The sequence below is a fragment of the Gopherus evgoodei genome, chromosome 2 (assembly GCF_007399415.2).
Source record: "Gopherus evgoodei ecotype Sinaloan lineage chromosome 2, rGopEvg1_v1.p, whole genome shotgun sequence".
Lineage (NCBI taxonomy): Eukaryota > Metazoa > Chordata > Testudines > Testudinidae > Gopherus > Gopherus evgoodei.
Genome location: NC_044323.1, coordinates 111,314,629 through 111,333,354, shown reverse-complemented (window position 1 = coordinate 111,333,354; position 18,726 = coordinate 111,314,629). Strand labels below are relative to the sequence as shown.

The following is an 18,726-nucleotide window of genomic DNA, read 5'->3' as shown; positions in this document are numbered from 1 at the left end:
ACTACTGCCTGTTCTCCCATTTGGCCTGGCGACAGCACCGAGGTTGTTTACCAAATGTGTCGGTGGTAGCAGCTTACTTCAGGCGCCTGGTATCCAGACCTACCTGTACCTCAACGACTAGCTTGTCAAGGGCAGCCCCATGGTCTTCAGTCCCAAGGGATGTTGTTGTACTTCAAGTCACGTGCCGCTCTCTGGGCCTACTTGTAAACGACAAAAAGTCAGCGTTCGTGCCAGTGCGGAGGATAGAGCTCATTGGAGCGGTCCTTGGCTCGACCTGCGCCAGAGCACTCCTTCCACTGGAAAGGTTCCACATGTTGATGAACCTCATTGCGGAAGTCTCTGCATTCCATCTGACTACAGCCAGGGTCTGTCTGCACCTGCTGGGCCACGTGGCAGGTGCACTTATGTGGTCCACCATGCCAGGCTCCAGATGCGGCCCCTGCAACAGTGGCTGGGAACAGTCTATTCCCAGACCCAAGACTCCCTGGAAAAGATAGTTACCATTCCCCAGGTGATACTTACCTCTCTATGATGGTGGACCGACTGCAGGACAGTCCTAGGAGGGGGTTCTGTTCAACAACGCTCATCACTCCATTGAGTTCATGTCGGACGCCTCGGACCTTAGCTGAGGTGCGCATCTGGGTGTCCTCCAGTTTCAGGGATGTGGTACCCGAAGGAGGCGTGGTTGTATGTTAAGCGTCAGAGTTCCGAGCAGTCCAGCTGGCGTGCGGAATCTTCCTGCTTCACCTCTCAGGCAAGGAGTTAAGAGTCCTGACTGATAATACAGTCTCGATGTTCTACATCAACAGGCAAGGGGGAGTGTGCTCGTCGGCCCTCTGTCAGGAGGCACTCTATCTCTGGGACCTCTGCATCAGCCACAAAATCTGCCTGGAAGCGTGTCATCTTCCCGGCATCAGGAATACACTGGCGGACCAGCTCAACAGGCTCTTCTCCTCTCATCACAAGTGGTCGCTCCATCCAGAGGTAGCCTGCATGATCTTCCAAAGGTGAGGAACTCCCCGAGTGGGGAGACAGAACAGGGAAATTTTGTTTTTGGCAAGGTCTGAGCAAGGGCTCCCTCTGATGCCTCCCTCCTCTCGTGGTTAGGGAGCCTGATGTATGCATTCCCTCAGATTCTCAGCAGTGCCTTGGCAAAGATCAAGAGAGACAAGGTGCACGTTGTCATGATCGCCCCTGTGAAGCCTGGCCAGCACTGGTTCGGCAAGCTCATGAACCTGACAGCAGCCCCTCCGTGGACCCTGGCCAAGTGACTGGACTTGTTGTTACAGGACCAAGGTCAACTGTTACACCCCAACTTCAGGCAGGGTCAGTGCAACCATTTAGGTGACCTAGGTGGTCGCCTAGGGCACTGGGATTTGGGGGGCGCCATTTTCTTCAGCAGCAACCGCGGCGGCAGGATCTTCGGCCGCCCCAGTCGCCGCCAGCATTTAGGCGGAGGGAGCTGGGGCAAGGGAGCGTGGGGAGGGCCATCTGCAGCAAGTGGGGGGGTGCATGCAGGGGAGCTCCCCATCCCAGCTCACCCCTGCCCCGCCTCCTCCCCGAGCACGCCGTGGCTGCTTCACTTCTCCCACCTCCCAGGCTTGCGATTGGCGCCGCAAGCCTGGGAGGCGGGAGAAGTGAAGCAGCGACGGCATGCTCGGGGTGGAGACAGAGCAGGGGTGAGATGGGGGGCCAGGCGGGGTGCCTCAGGGTGGGGGGTGGGGAGCTACCGCAATGGGAACGCCTCAGGGCGGAGTGGGGGAGCTGCTGTGGGGGTAGGGGAGACGGCACAAGGTGGAAGTTTTGCCTAGGGCGCGAAACATCCTTGCACCAGCCCTGACTTCAGGTCCCTTCACATCTTGATGTGGATGCTGTGTGGCTGAACCTGGAGGCGCGAACCTGTTCATATGGGGTCCAATAGGTCTTCCTGGAAAATAGGAAGCCCTCAACTAGACTGACTTACCTGGCCAAGTGGATGAGGTTTTCCCACTGGGTGTCCAAATGGGGCATCTCTCCCTTGTGTTCCTCCCTACAGGCTGACCTGGACTACCTGCTCCATTTGAGAAACCAGGGCCTGGCGCACACTTCCATTAGAGCGCATCTTGTGGCCATCTCCACTTTTTACCTGCTGATCCAAGGACAGACAGTGTTTTCACATGTTCCTGAGAGGGCTTGAGACTTTTCACGCAGGTACGGGCTCCCATCCCGCAGCAGGATCTTAACTTGGTCCTCTCTAGGCTTACAGGCCCACCCTTTGAGATGCTGGTTTCCTGCTCCTTTTCCCCCCCGTCATGGAAGGTCACATTCCTGGTGGCGGTGACATCAGTGAGACAAGTCTCTGAAATTAAAGCCTTGATCTCCTAGCCTCTGTACACAGTCCTCTGCAAGGATAAGGTTCAGTAGCGGCCCCACCTGGCCTTCCTGCCAAAGGTGGTCTCCATCTTCCATATGAACATCTTCCTCCTGATGTTCTGTCCCAAACCGCACAAGACCAGTGAAGACCATCTTCATGCCCTGGACACCTGAGGGACCTTGGCTTTTTACTTGGAGGGTACCAAGCCTTTCTGTAAATGGATCTTGCTCTTCATCTCTGCAGCAGATAGGATGATGGGTCATCCGGTGTCCTCACAGAGGATTTCCAATTGGATTACCTCATGCATGAGCACCTGTTATGGCCTTGGCGAGGGTTCCACTGCTGCCGATTGTCAGAGCCCACTACAAGAGCGCCGGTGTCTTTGGTAGCCTTCCTGGTGCACATCCCTATCTAGGACATCTGTAAAGCCGCAATGTGGTCCTCTGTCCACACGTTTTCTGCTAATTATGCCATCACTCAGCAGGCCAGGAACGATGCTGGGTTCAGCAGAGCTGTGTTGCAATTTACACATCCATGAACTCCTACCCACCTCTAGGGATACTGCTTTGGAGTCACCTAACTTGGAATGGACACGAGCAAGCACTCAAAGAAGAAAAGAGAGTTATCTTTTCCATAACTGGTGTTCTTTGAGATGTGTTGCTCATGCCCATTCCATGACCCGCCCTCCTTCTCCACTCCAAGTTTCCATCAAGAAGGAACTGAGGTTGGAGGGTGCCGGTGGCGCCCCTTATACCGCGCCATGTGGATGCCATTCCAGGGGGCGCCAGAGCTGGTCCCCTATGAATACTGCTCAGGGAAAAACTTGCAGCACTGAAGCATATTGCGAGCGTACACACCTAATATAGAATGGACAGTAGCAACACATTTCGAAGAATACCACTTACAGAAAGGTAACTGTCTTTTCTAAAATCTTGAAGGACATGATGATCAAAAACCAATCATTGTAGTTTGCTAAACTACATATAATACTTTCTTTGTTTAATAAACCCGTTTTTAAATACAAAATGTTTTGATTTTCTTATGTATCCAGCACATTTAATGACATTTAATGTCATTTTGTTGTACTAATTTAGAATGCTGTTTTTGTGCATTCTTAATTGAATTTTTCCATCCAAAAGCAGTGTGGCACCAACCATGAGTAAAAATTAATTGAATAAGTAAAAAATCATCACTGACCATTTTCTAACTTAATGTAAAAATTAAGTATTTGAATAAATGGATATTAAGCTAGATAATTTCTTTAGTAATTTTGTATAGATATAGTGTATCCTCCTGGTTATCAAATAGTAGTACCAAATTTATTATAAAGGCTATATTTGGTTGCAAATCAACATTTTAATGTGAGAGTGAGATATGATTAAAATTCATTTAAATCATTCTACCCTAGAAAATAAAGATATTTTGATCAGGGCTGGTAAATCTCAAGAGAAAATTACTTATTTGAAGAATTCCGAGATCTCATGTTTATAATGAACCAAACTAAATTCTTCACTTATATAGGGAAAAACATTTAACAAGAAATAGTATACTTGAAATAACTTTACCTAATGTAATTGATACATATTTTTATTTAGGTTCCATATAGTTCTCTAGTGTCCATCTGGTTTTATTACATTTGAAGTTGCTTGCATGGTATTGACCCTTTCAGATTCATTTTTTAGTTAACAGTAACTAACTGAAATAAAATTCAGTTTCAGAGTAACAGCCGTGTTAGTCTGTATCCACAGAAAGAACAGGAGTACTTATTTATACAAACAAAGAACATGAAAACTGTACATTGGCCAAACCAGACAGTCTCTATGCAAAAGAATAAATGGACACACATCTGACATCAGGAATCATAACATTCAAAAACCAGTGGGAGAACACTTCAACCTCTCTAACCATTCAGTGACAGACTTGAAGGTGGCAATTTTGCAACAAAAAAACTTCAAAAACAAACTCCAAAGAGAGACTGCTGAACTCGAATTAATATGCAAATTAGATACAATTAACTTAGGTTTAAACAGAGACTGGCAATGGTTGGGTCTTTACACTGATTGAATCTATTTCCCTATGTTAAGTTCTCCTCACACCTTCTATGGGTCATCTCAATTATCACTTCAAAAGTTTTTTTTCTCCTGCTGATGATAGCTCATCTCAATTGATTAGACTCTTCCTGTTGGTATGCATACTTCCACCTTTTCATGTTCTCTGTATGTATAAATATTTCCTGTCTCTGTGTTCCATTCTGTGCATCCGAAGAAGTGGGCTGTAGCTCACGAAAGCTTATGCTGTAATAAATTTGTTCATCTCTAAGGTGCCACAAGTACTCCTGTTCTTTTTTAAATAAAATTATAACTTCTTTAAGATGTCTCTCTTGGAGTTTTCCCTGACCACTTGAGTGGAGGGACTTTCAGGTGGGCAGAGTTCAAGAAATAACCTTATTTTCCCAGTCAGCTGCCTGCATTCTTTTCAATGAATCATTGAACCCTTTTCTCTGGAAGCTCCTCTGGGGCTGCTGCTGATTCAAGGTCCAGCTGCTAGACTGATCTATTCCCCCTTCCATCCTGCTACTCTAAAGCATGTAATCAGTGACCACTTTTCTCTGGGAAGTTCTAGTTCTATATTTCAAAAATAATACTCCTCAAGTTACTTTTGATGTAGTATGTAATATTGGAGATGGTGGTATGTTTTCTATAAGAGTAATGTGATCAACTTTAAGACTTTGTATTAAGCTAGATCTGGTTTGAATGATATGGGTTCATAATTAACTTTAAATAAATTTTGAAGTGGGTTATGAATTTACTTTTGGATTAATTCCTTCGTGTTAAACACTGCAGTTATTTGTTTACTTAGTCAAATAGTAATATAATTTTAAGTATGATCTAGGAGTATAAAGCAAGACCCAATTTCTTCTTGAAAGTGGCACAGATTATTCTCTTTCATGTACACCTCTACCCCGATATAACGCAGTCATCAGGAAACAAAAAAAATCTCTCCACATTATAGGTGAGACCATGTTATATCAAACTTGCTTTGCACCCACCCCTCCCGTTCCTTGTTCTCTGACCACCCCTCCAGAGACCCGACTGCTCCAACCCGTCCACCCCCCCTTTACCCCCTGACAGGCACTCACCGGCAGCAGCAGGAAGCAGAGCAACCTGACCCCAAGCCGCTCCACTCCGCCACAGCTGTGGCACTCTGCTTTTCACTGCAGGTAAGAGCGGGGAGGTTGGGGAAAGGATGCCCCCCTGCACTCACCTGTGTTGGGAAGCGGAGCGACGCGGCCCCAGCCCACTCCGCTTTCCTTGTTCCGGCCCCAGCCATGTCGCTGGGAGGCGGCTGGGGAAAGGTCCTGCGCTCACCTTCCTAGCGCCACGGCTGGGAGCTAGGGGAGTGGAGTGGGCTGGGGCCGTGTCGCTCTACTTCCCACTGCAGGTGAGTGTGGAAGGTATCCTTTCCCCAACCTCCCCTCACTCACGGGAAGCAGAGCAGCCCAGCCCCAGCCAGCTCCACTCTGCTAGCTCCCAGCTGTGACGCTCCACTTCCCGCCAGGCAGGTGAGTGCAGGACCTTTCCCCAGCGGCCCCCCAGCTACATGGCTGGGGTCAGGGCAAGGAAAGCGGAGTGAGCTGGGGCCATGTCGCTCTGCTTCCCACCGCAGGTGAGTGCGGAGAGGTTGGGGAAAGGATGCCCTCCCCCGCCCCCCGCAATACTCACCTGCGACGGGAAGCGGAGTGCTGCGGCTGGGAGCTGGCAGAGTGGAGTGGGCTTGGGCCAGGCTGCTCTGCTTCTGCTGCTGCTGGTGAGTGTGGGGGGGGATCCCATTCCCTAAGCTCCCTCCCCCAAGCGACATAGCTGAGGTGAGGGAAGCAGAGCAGGCTCCTCTGGGCCCGTCCCCCATCTCCCCCCCCCCCGCCGCTAATCCCCTGGGCCACTCTGGGACTGCAGGCCCCCACAGCTGCTGCCCCCCAGACCCTGGGGTGGGGGGAAGCCACTGACTGCCTCTGAGACCCTTTGCCCCTTCTCAAACCCCTTGGCCCCAGCCTGGCCCGGCACCCTTAACACACTTCTCTGAGCAGTGTGTTAGAGCTTTACTGCCTTGTATGCGAACCCGCCTTATATCGGATTGCGTTACATCAGGGTAGAGGTGTATATGTGTATATAAGTTTGCATGTATTTAATTGTATCCTCCTTTCTTCTCTCCGCCGTGTGTCACTTATACCCTTATGGCTGTCTCTTGTAAATGGATCTGTCCCAGGCATATGGTTCCAGCTATTTGGATTCATGTGTAAGCTCTAGCCCTGATAGCATAAGCTATTTGGAATAGGGAGAGTCTTTGTGGTACAGTGTATAAGACTAATATTCCAGATAGGTTTTAGTTGTAAGGGGCTCAGAAGTTTTTCTTGAGATTATTGTTGAGGGCGTATAATCTACAGTTGCTTTTCTTTGGTCTAAGTTTGATATGCTGGTTTCTAGAGCTTCCTTGCTGAAGAGAAAAATTCAGAAACAGTTGCCTCATTTGGAAGTTGAGCTGGAACAGAACTTCAGTCAATTCTTAAATCATGTTGTGCTTTGAGATTCACAAGAAAAGTAAAATAGAACAACTTTTTTTGTGCTTACTGACCTCACAATTGCTTTGAAAAATTGTCTTTAATTATACCAGTTTTGAGGGTGCAATTACTTTTATAGTTAAGTGCAAAGATGAGAAATTAAATGAACTGTATGCAGGTGTAAGACTAGTTACTTAGCCATTTGTAAGTCACATCTTGTAGAGTAAAGCCAATCTAAATTAATCAATAAAAGGCAAGATAGCTTTTTAGTTATGCAAACTAGGACAATAAGGCAAGCAAATAGCAGACTTAAAAGCATATTTTGACCTACAGAATTTAAAAGGAATTTCTCTTCCTTGCGTGGAATTGCATAATTAGTATGGCACATGTGGGCTTTTTTGCTTAAGGTTCTGTATTTTGCTGTGGACTACTGGACTTTGTAGTGTATTATGTAACCTTGTTAATCCTTTAAGTTTTTCTGGATATTCATAGGCATTTCTGCGAACTACTTTTTAAAAATAACTCATTTTGCATTCATGTTGTGATGCTACAGAAGTGTGATAAGGTGATTAAGGACCCCATAATGACACATGCAAACGTATGGTACTATGTTGTGGATGTAATAAGCTGTCACGTAGGCCTTTTTACTGTGCTGGTACAAACATAAAACAAAAGGAAATGCAAACAAATTTTAAATTAAAATGTCAGCATGGTAGAAACTTATAATGAAAGGACAGTGAATTTTGAATTAAACATGTAAAGTTATGTATCTTGTGCAGTAACTAGACTCATTTTGCTTTAACTGATTTTGTATTGGTCTCTGTATCTGGATGTTTTTGTACAATAATGATGGTTGTAGTATTTTAAAAATATGAGTGAGTTTGGAAAGAGTTTAAAGCAGTCACATTTTTTCCCAGTGTTCTTATATATTTTTACACACCATTTCAGATTTGAAATTTGTAGCATAAAATACCTAATAAAGATAAAATTTAAAAATAGTAGCTGTCATTTGCTTGTGAAATAGTTAATCCTGGGAGAATTTTGCACCAAAACATTAAAAATTCTGCACACAGTATTTTAAAATTCTGCAAAATTCTGCCCATTTTATTTGTCAAAATAATACTATATAATCATGCCAATTTCAATTATTTTGGCAATTTATTTAAAAATACCTGCTAGCAAGTATGTCTGTAACAATAGTCACATGCAGAAATTCCCGCAGGAATAGTGTTAAAGAAACCTCTACCACAACCCAGTTCCTGTTTCCCTGCCCCTTTCCCCCTCCCCCCCCCCCCCGAGCTCAGCCAGGGGGCCAGACACTCTCACCCCACACTCCCCTAGAGTCCAGCTGCAGGCCTCCCCCCCCAGCCCAGACACTCTCACTGTGTGTCTTCCTCCCCTAGACCAGACACTCACAACCCCTACCCTCCTAGAGTCCAGAGATCCAGAGCGAGAAATAACTTGATGCTCCGTCCCAGGCCAGCACGTAGTTTCCTGCGCCCTGCCACCTTCTTCCTTACCAGGGTGTGCTAGGAACTGCAGCTGCTGGGAACCCTCCAGTAGTTCCTCCGCCCCCTTGGCCTTTTTTTCTTTTTTTCCTATATGTGAACTGGGCTCTGCTGGGTCCAGCGGCCTCTAGTGGCAGCCAGCATCTCTGCAGCCCATTTCTAGGGGAGGAGGGAAGGAAATTCTGCACATCCAACATTAATTTGTGCAAAATTCTTTGTTGTGCAGTGGTGCAAAATTCCCCCAGGAGTAAAAATTGGAATGGAACTTGAAGCTTTAATTTCTGCTGGAATATTGCTAAAATGTCTGAGAACTTTACACAATTACTTCTAATTTGCCTCATCGTTTCTGGTACGGTATTGACCACTGGAGGGGGAGGGGGGGGAACTAGGCTTTAGGGAGCAGCAGAGGCACAGCTGGAAGGTTTCGTCCTCCCTTCCTTAGCATCTGGCTTGCAGGGGTACGGTGTGTGTGGTGGTGGATTGTTGTTTCTTGCGCTATTTTGCTGTGTGGCATATTGAGGATCTTCTTCCTCCGGTGCACTGAGTTGTCCCCTCCATCTTGGTTGCTGGTGGTGGGATGTGCGCGCACTATTTTGCAGTGGGTGGTCAGGAGACCTGAATCCCCAAGGCACTGACCTATTGCATTCCCCCCCGCCCCCATCTCTTCTGTAGTTGCTAGGAGCCATTTTTCTCCCCTTTGCGTCCACCCCCATTGCAGGCTGCATATGGTGCTTTCCCCAGCCGTCCATTCCTTGCCAGACTGGAGCATGAAGCTGTTCCTGGCAGCTGGGTTCACTCAGCCGTTTTTGCTCACTGGCAGGGCCGGTGCTACCATTAAGGCAAACTAGGCGGTTGCCTAGGGCACCAAGATTTGGGAGTGCCAAAAAGCGGTGCCCCCACTTTTTATTTATTTTTTTTTTACAGCGGTTCCTCCCCGACCGCGCGGTCGCTGCTCCACTTCTCCCGCGTCCAATCAGCTGTTTGGCCCTGCAAGCCTGGGAGGAGAATTAGAGTGGGGACGGCATGCTCAGGGAGGATGCGGAACAGAGGAGAGCTGGGGTGGGGAGGTGCCGCATGGCTGCCCGGGCCAGGGGGATGGGAAGCTGTCACGGGGGTGCCTCAGGGCGGGGGGGGGGGAGCTACCACAGGGCTCCCCGCCCCAGCTCACCTCTGCTCCACGTCCTCCCCAAGCACACCGCTCCCGCTCTAATTCTCCCGCCTTCCTGGTGCCGCAAGCCTGGGAGGGGAGGACAATTAGTGGGAGCGGTGTGCTCAGGGAGGACGCGGAGCAGAGGTGAGCTGGGGTGGGGAGGTGCTATGGGAGGGGGTGCCTCAGGGCAGGGGGGAGCTGCTGCGGGGGGGGCGCCTCAGGGCCGAGGGGAGGGACGGGGAGCTGCTGCAGGGCTGGGGGAGGGAGTGCAAGGTGGAAGTTTTGTCTAGGGTGCGAAACTTCCTTGCACCAGCCCTGCTCACTGAGGGGCTCCCCTGCCAAACCCAGGGTTCCCCAGTCTAATTCCCCACAATCTTGGGGTTCCCCCATGCCCCACACCCCAAATCTCCTTCTCTCCCCCCTCCTCACCCCTCCACACACATTGTGGCTGCCCCACCTCTTCCAAAACACTCTTCAGGCATCTTTGATCAGACATTCCCCATAACAGCAATAGCTGCTTAGGATCAACATAGCAAAAGGACACTGATATGTTGTTTCTAACAAGTGTCTAATGTATACACAAAACATGTCTTTTTGACGTGTTCAATCTGTAGGGCAGTGTAGTTCAGTGCATAAAATTTGGATGTTGTATTCGAGACCTGTTTTATTCCTAACTCTGCCTGAAGTAATTTTATGCAATCTGTCTTTGTAAAAATTGTGTTCCTAATTCTTGGCTCTGTACTGCAGTTTGAATTATCAAGCCTTGGTTAGTAATTTGAGTTTGGCCAAGTAGTCCCAGACTGTAGCTGCTCCAGCACTCTTCAGAAGGGCCTGATTCCACAGCAGTCCTCGGTTGAGAAGGAACTGATGGGAGCCAGGGTGATGCTGCCCTTATATAACCATGGCAGGGGCTGTGAAGGGAGGGATGCCAGCACCACACTTATGGGTTCTGCTAGGCAAAATTCTCTGACTTTGGTGCGCTGGGCACGCACACACCTGAGTTACAGGTCTTTGCCCACATCTCAAAGAACAACAGTTACAATTACAGGTAAGTAACTAGCTTTTTTCTGGATTAGATGGAAGTTATGGCAGCTGTATAGTGTACAATTAGAGATTTTAGTTCCTAAGGAGGAGGGAGGCCGTTTGGAATTGTAGGATAAGCAGTTCAGCTGGGGATATCTGCTCTTTGAGGCAGGAATTGACACCGTATTTTGTATAACACTTAGCACAATGAGATATTGGCCTTTTGGTGCTACTGCACTATAAATGGTAAATATTTGTGCCAGTTGCCAGCAGTAAAATAATTGATATGCAGATTTATTTGAAGATTGAACTAAACCATTGCAGTGAGTGGGGCAGTTTACAACTCGGATATTATTGCAGGGTCTTTGCAGAAAACACTGCATTGGTGTACACTCAGTTCACGTTTTCAAGATTACCTTCACAAACAAGAGAGACTAGAAAATATTTTTTTTAACTGAGATTCTACAGAATATTGCCAAAAAGATGGAATTGCAGAATTTTCAGCTTTGTGTAAGACTGCTTTATGTGAGTTCACTGTGGGAATGGCTTCTTTCTCTCTTATCACCTTGACCTGCACAGGACTATTTTTAACCTGGGACTTGAGTACAAGGGACATTTTCAAAAGGCCTAATATAATGTATTTCATTTGCTCTGCTGAAATCTGATTTACAAGAAGTTACCTTATAAAACTTCCTGCATGTCTGTCTGACAATATGAAGGCCAGGTCTACACTGTAAACTTACATCGGTATAATTACATCACTCTGAGTATGGAAAATCCACACACCTAAGTGACAGTTCTACAAACCTAACCCGCAGTCTAGACAGCACTGTTGATGGAAGAGCTTCTTATGGAGGTGGATTAACTACTCTGATGGGAGGAGATCTCCCATTGGCATTGTAGCATTTTCTCTGAAGAGCTTCAACGGTGCAGCTGAAGTATTGCAAGTGTAGACCTGCCCAAAATATAATATACTTACACATGAGATCATACTAAAGTTAACTTTTCAAATCTTAAATTGATTTGCCTCTGTTAGCAGTTGCTGTATATTAGAAACTGCTTGTTTGAATCATAATTTAAGTTGGCAGAGATAGAATCAGACTTGTATGCTTTTCTCAAACTTTATTTTTCCTGACTTAAGTTGCATAAGTAGGTGTATTGAAACCAAGACTGATAAGTTAGCATATCAGAGAATATGTAAAGGTACTTTTTTCCAGACCGCATTTTAAATAATTTAGACTTTCCCCTGCACTTGAGTGTTCTGAAGCTGCACGCTTATCCCTCATTCCATAACTCCATCAATTTATCTTCTGAATGATTTAAGACAGCACCACAAATCCTTGTGTCAAGACTATAATATAAATACATGTGTATTCAGACAGAATATGGAGATGTCTCGGCCACTTACGATACCTGATTTGTTGATTACATATGCCACAGTATACTAATTGGGCATAGAGACTTGATTAGATCCATAAATTACCAGAATTTTTGTATACTTTCAGGACATATTTAATTGTTCTATTTAGATTCTAATAATGTAAAAGGAGATCATTCAGAGAAGGAACTAAAAGCCTAACATTCTTTCCCATCAGCTCTAAATAGTGCTGTCATCATGAAGGTTTTTAGAAGGCTTTACACCGAGTTTAGGAAAAAGCAATGGATACTCCTTCATTGCTAGTTTGAAAGTTCAGCCAGCTAAGCTCTACACTACGAGTTTAGGTTGAATTTAGCAGCGTTAGATCGATCTAACCCTGGACCCGTCCACATGACAAAGCCATTTTTGTCGATTTAAAGGGCTCTTAAAATCAGTTTCTGTACTCCTCCCCAATGAGGGGATTAGCTCTGAAATCGACATCACCGAGTCGAGTTTGGAGAAGTGTGGACGTGATTCAACGGTATTGACCTCCGGGAGCTATCCCAGAGTGCTCCATTGTGACTGCTCTGGACAGCAAAAAGAACAGGAGTACTTGTAGCTCTCAACTCAGATGCACTGGCAGGTAGACAAGAAAAAGCCCTGGGAACTTTTGAATGTTATTTCCTGTTTGGCCAGTGTGGCGAGCTGATCAGCACAGGTGACCATGGAGTCCCAGAATCGCAAAAGAGCTCCAGCATGGACCAAACAGGAGGTATTGCATCTGATCACTGTTCGGGGAGATGAATCCATGCTGTCAGAACTCCGTTCCAGTAACTGAAATTAAACACTTGAAAAAATCTCTAAGGGCATGATGGACAGAGGCTACAATAGGGATCCGCAGCAGTGCTGTGTGAAAATTAGGGAGCTCAGGCAAGCCTGCCAAAGAGACAAATGGCCGCTCCAGGGCAGAACCTCAGACATGTAACTTCTATTATGAGCTTTCTAGGGGGCCACTGCCACTACCCCACCCCTGTCTGTGGACACCTGAAAGGGGGAAGTCTCATGCAATGGGGATGAGGAGGATATCGCACAGTATGCAAGTGGAGAAACCATTCTCTCCGACAGCCAGGAACTGTTTATCACCCTGAAGCCAATACCCTCCCAACCCAGGCTCACGGACTATGAAGCCAGATAAGGCACCCGTGGTGAGTGTACCTTTGTAAATGTAATGCATGGTTTAAAAGCAAGCAGGTTTAATGATTGGTTTGCCCTGAAGACTTGCAATGCATTCGTGGCCAGTATAGCCCCTCCTTTTAAATGGCCAACCCAATGGGTGCTTGGTATGGGAAAGGAAGGTGCTGCTATTTGAAACCATTCCCACATGTTCTGAAGGTTGAAGCTGAAAGACTGTGGCTTACCATGGCTGCCTGCAAGCTGAATTCTGTTGCCCGGCCCTGCATGTGATCTCTAACACCAGACTGGCAGGCTCTCAATATAAAAGGCAAAATGCAACCTTATACTGAAAGCACATTTGCTATGTAACATTAACAGCTTGGTTCACCGTGAAAGAGTCTACCCATTGTTCTCCAAAATATGTCTTTTTAAATGCTACTCTCCCTTTTTTCCCCCTTCCGCAGCTGCAAATGTTGCAATGCTCCTCCTATCATCTCCAGCCCAGAGGCTAGCGCAGATAAGAAGCCAGAAAAGCCACACTCGCGATGAAGTGTTCTCTGAGCTCATGCAGTCCTCCCGCACTGAAAGAGCTCCACAGAATGTGGGGCAAACAGTGTCAGAGTCCAGGAAGCAGAAAATGAACATGAGGACAGAAGGGACAAACAAGATGAGAGCTCGCAGGAGCAAGAGAAGAGATGGCAGCAGCGCGATGAGACAAGACAGGATGCAATGCTGAGGCTACTGGGGGATCAGATCGATATGCTCTGGCATCTGGTGGAGCTGCAGGAAATGCAGCAGCAGCACAGACCACTGCTTTAGCCCCTATGTAACCGCCTGCCCTCCTCCCCAAGTTCCATAGCCTCGTCACCCAGATGCCCAAGAATGCGGGGGGAGGGAAGTGGCGGCTCCAGGCACCCAACTGCTCCACCCCAGAGGACTGCCCAAGCAACAGAAGGCTGGAAGTTTTGAAGTGCAGTGTGGCTTTGTCCTTCCCTTCTACTCTCATCCAGCACCCCACCCTATGCTTCCCTCCTCACCCACCCCTCATTGGCTACCTTGGCAGTTATCACCCCATTTGTGTGATGAAGTAATAAAGAATGCATGATTTTGAAACAATACTGACTCTATTGCCTCTGCAAGAGATGACCGAAGGGGGGAGGGCAGTTAGCTTACAGGGAAGTAGAGTAAACCAAGGGGGCGGGTTTTCATCAAGAAGAAACAAACAGAATTGTCACACTGTAGCCTGGCCAGTCATGAAACTGGTTTTCAGAGCTTCTCTGATGCGCAGCGTGCCCTGATGTGCTCTTCTAATTGCCCTGGTGTCTGGCTGCGTGTAATCAGGGGCCAGGCGATTTGCCTCAACCTCCCACCCCGCCATAAACATTTTCCCCTTACTCCCACAGATATTGTGAGAACACAGCAAGCAGCAGCAACAATTGGAATATTGGTTTCGCAGAGGTCTAACCGAGTCAGTAAACTGCATCAGTGCGCTTTTAAATGTCCAAATGCACATTCTCCCACCATTCTGCACTTGCTCAGCCTATAGTTGATCTGCTCCTTACTACTGTCCAGTGCCTGTGTATGGCTTCATGAGCCATGGAATTAAGGGGTAGTCTGGGTCCCCAAGGATAACTTTAGCCATTTCAACATTCCCAATGGTTATTTTCTGGTCTGGGAAGTAAGTCCCTTCCTGCAGCTGTTCAAACAGACCAGAGTTCCTGAAGATGCGAGCGTCATGTACCTTTCCCTGCCATCCCACATGGATGTCGGTGAAACGTCCCTTGTGATCCACCAGTGCTTGCAGCACCATTGGAAAGTACCCCTTGCGGTTTACATACTGACTGCCAAGGTGGTCCGGTCCCAAGACAGAGATGCATTTCTTCTATCGCCCCACCACAGTTAGGGAATCCCTTTGCAGCAAAGCCATCCACTGTGAGCTGCACATTTCCCAGAGTCACTACCCTTGATAGCAGCAGCTCAGTGATTGTGTTGGTTACTTGGATCACAGCAGCCCCCTCCTCCCCCCAGTAGATTTACCCACTTCAAATTGATTCCCAACTGACCGGTAGCTATCTGGCTTTGCAAGCTTCTAGAGAGCTATTACCACTCACTTGTGAACTGTGAGGGCTGCTCTCATCTTGGTATTCTTGCACTTCAGGGCAGGGGAAAGCAAGTCACAGCATTACATGAAAGTGCCCTTACACATGCGAAACTTTCACAGCCCCTAGGAATCATCCCAGACCTGCAACACTATGCGGTCCCACCAGTCTGTGCTTGTTTCCCAGGCCCAGAACTAGCATTCCATGGCATGAACCTGCACTATTACCACCATACTGTCCAAATTACCAAGGGCTATGCTTTGAGAAAAGTGTGTCCATGTCCTCATAACCATCATGATCGCGCTGTCGTCACCTCCTTGCCTGCTTTTGCAGGTTCTGGTTCTGCACATATTGCAGGCTAATGCACGAGGTGTTGACAATTCTCACAACAGCAGCGGTGAGCTGAGCAGGCTCCATGCTTGCTATGGCATGGCGTCTGAAGGAGAGCAGGAAAGCAGAGTTGCAGCGGAATCGGTGGATGATGACGGATGCCACGAGAATAGATATTTATACCAAATGACGAGAGGACCAGCGAGGTGGATTCATGGCACCAGGAGAGCAGAGTTGCAGCAGAAGCAGTGGATGATGGTTTACAGACTGCCTGCACTGTCTGCTGCCAGAAGCACCCAGGACACAACAGCAGCGATGTGACTGAGCTGAGCGGGCTGTATGCTTGCCATCGTATGGCATCTGCATGGAAAAAAAGTGTGAAACGATTGTCTGCCATTGCTTTCATGGAGACGGAGACAACTGATGACACATACCCAAAACCACCCGCGACAATGTTTTTGCCCCATCAGGCAATGGGAGCTTAACCCAGAATTCCATTGAGAGTTGGAGACTGTGGGACAGTTATCCACATTATAAGTTGATGTTAGCCATGGTAGTCAGGACGCACTCTGCCAAATTAATGCGCTTAGTGTGGACATACACAGTCGACTGTATAAAAACTATCTCTAACGATCGACTTCTATAAAATCGACCTAATTTCAGAATGTAGACATACCCTGAGACTCTGAAGTCATACTGACCTTGCTATTTGATAAGTGGACTGGAGAAAATTACAGTTGATACAATGACTATAGTAATGCTAAAAATCTGAAAGCATCTGATCAAGGACTTTTTCCAATCTGGAAAGCTTTTTTCATCTGGCTTTACCATTAAGAGCAGTGGCTCTTTGAAGATATTTCCATATTAGACAAAATACATAGTGTATTTTGAGCCTATTGCGGAATCTGGCCTAAGTTTTCTTTTTGGTGTGAGTTTTAATATTTGTTTCCCAAAAAAAGTAGATGGGATAAATCTTGTTGTTCTTATAAAAAATAAAACTAAAACTTTAAAAATAATATTGCCGCTGTAAGCCAAAGCAGTGTAAGTTTAAGTTTTTAAATAACGTCTCATCCTGAGACACTGATATTACCAGCTTTGGTCTGAGCCGTGTCATATTCTCAGTTTTCCTCAATTGAGATTTGATAGTTCCAACATGAGAAATATATTTGGCAAGAGAGGCTTAAAAAGTATAGTTTCAGCCATTTGGAGAAGAGAATCCTTCTATGTTTCTATCAAAAAATGCTTTTCTAGGAGCAATTTGTTATGCCAGGAAAATAGTAAATTACCACTTTCGTTTTGTGAAATTCTGCTTGAATTCTGTAACCACAATGGTTTTAAGGACCATTTTGGATTTTGTTTCCAGGGTTTAAAGAAGATTTCTACTTGGTTCATGAGATTATGCGACCTTTCTTCTATCCAAATCTTTGACATAAGACGAAAGGAAAATTTCATACTCTTGATGTAAGGTAAATTATGAAATACTAATGATGGCAGAGAATTTAGCAGGTTGGATTAAAATGGGTCGAATCGTTTTTGAAGGTTTTGTCTGCGTTCAGGTCACTGGTTGAAAGATTAAGGATAGATTTTGATGTGAATTGTGTAAATTAAGACCCCTGTTTAGCATAAATGGCTACAATCCAAGACTCTGAAGATGAAGCTCTTTTCAGAAGTAGTGGAAGGCTCTGATACATACTTTTTGGCAATGTTTTTTTTATGCTGCCATCCATTAAAACTGTGGTTATATGTTATGTATATGCTTGAAGGAAGTCCAGCAAATTGTGGTCCTTAAATGGTCCCACTTTGCTCTGATATTTTGTTTTTAGCCATATTGGTTCTACAGGATAATAGCGAATTTTTATTCCAGTGCATGGATTGCCTTTTGGTGATTTCTAGGGTATGTTTGTCTCTGAATACTACAGCTGGCGTCAAGGTTATTGTTAAATAATGGACTAATCTGTAAAAGTTTCAAGAGGCTGTCAAAATCCAGGAAAGTTTAAACCACAATTTAATGCATATTTTCAGGTTAAGAATAAGATTTTCTTCTATAGCAATTATACTTTAAATTGAGCTCTTAACTTCATGGACGGTGGAAAATAATTACTTTATTGCAACTGTAATATGTGTCCCCATTAAGCTCCATTCTATTTCCATACCAAAGATTTTGCAATTTATAATTTTTTTTCACCAATATAAACAGCATTATAATAGATGTGCTACCTAAAACATTCCATTACTGGGGGGGCAGCTCTAGCACCAACATTGAAATTTGGCTAAGGGATAATCCTGGGGTTAGGGAAGTAACTGTTACTGTCCCCATGTAAATTCTTTAGAACTGGGTTAAGTCGTAAGCTTCTAAATCACCATTTCCCATCTCTGTTTTCCTTAGTGTCGCTTGCATGAAGCTTGCTCCTAAGAATCTATTAACATCCTGTTAGAACATCAGCATTTATCACTTGAACAACCTGCTCTAGCATGCCATACAACTAAACTTCTGAATTGAGGGGGGGAACCGAATGGATGCTCTTGTTCCTTTCTCTTGTTTTTACCTATCAAAATATCTTTTGGTCTGGGGGAACATGCACTGGGCTGTATTCCAGGAGACCGTGAATTCTATACTCAAAGCTTCTAACTTCCATTAATAATTCTGTGCCCTGCATAACTCTGTATTGACCTCATCCCCCACTGAAAGGTTACAGAATCAGGAAAAGAACCCAGATCTTAAATTTGGCAGACCCGTGTTTGTCGTTTAGCTGTACTGCCTCTGTCTGCTAAATCTTTGTGCTTGGATATACCTCTGTAAAATGGGGCTCAGTCATGCCTGCATAAAACATTATTCTCCAGTTACATGTCCTGTAGTGGCTGGTCTTCAGGGGATAACAGATTACTCCTTCTTGTAGCTAATATAGTTAATCCTCTAGCTCAGTGTTTCCCAAGCTTGGGACGCCGCTTGTGTAGGGAAAGCCCCTGGTGGGCCGGGCCGGTTTGTTTACCTGCTGCATCTGTAGGTCCATGCGATCGCGGCGCCCACTGGCCGCGGTTTGCTGCTCCAGGCCAATGGGAACTGCAGGGAGCGGCAGCCAGTACGTCCCTCGGCTCACGCCGCTTCCAGCAGCTCCCATTGACCTGGAGCAGTGAACCGTGGCTAGTGCGAGCCGCGATCGACCGGACTTGCGAACGC

The 18,726-nt window shown here is 46.2% G+C and overlaps 1 protein-coding gene across 5 annotated transcripts in view; it reads left to right on the top strand.

Moving 5' to 3' along the window:
* Positions 1-18,726, top strand: part of GALNT1 (polypeptide N-acetylgalactosaminyltransferase 1) — a 210,025-nt gene that overhangs the window by 97,763 nt on the left and 93,536 nt on the right. The window contains exons 1-2 of one of the 5 annotated variants that reach the window (XM_030551492.1): positions 15,859-15,923; positions 16,912-17,009. The exons of 3 other annotated variants lie outside the window; for them this stretch is intronic. In XM_030551492.1, the coding sequence (XP_030407352.1) occupies positions 15,888-15,923; positions 16,912-17,009 (134 nt within the window). In that variant the 5' untranslated portion in view covers positions 15,859-15,887. Of the gene's footprint in view, positions 1-15,858; positions 15,924-16,911; positions 17,010-18,726 lie in introns of those variants that run through there. One more of the 5 variants, XM_030551493.1, reaches the window with a different exon arrangement.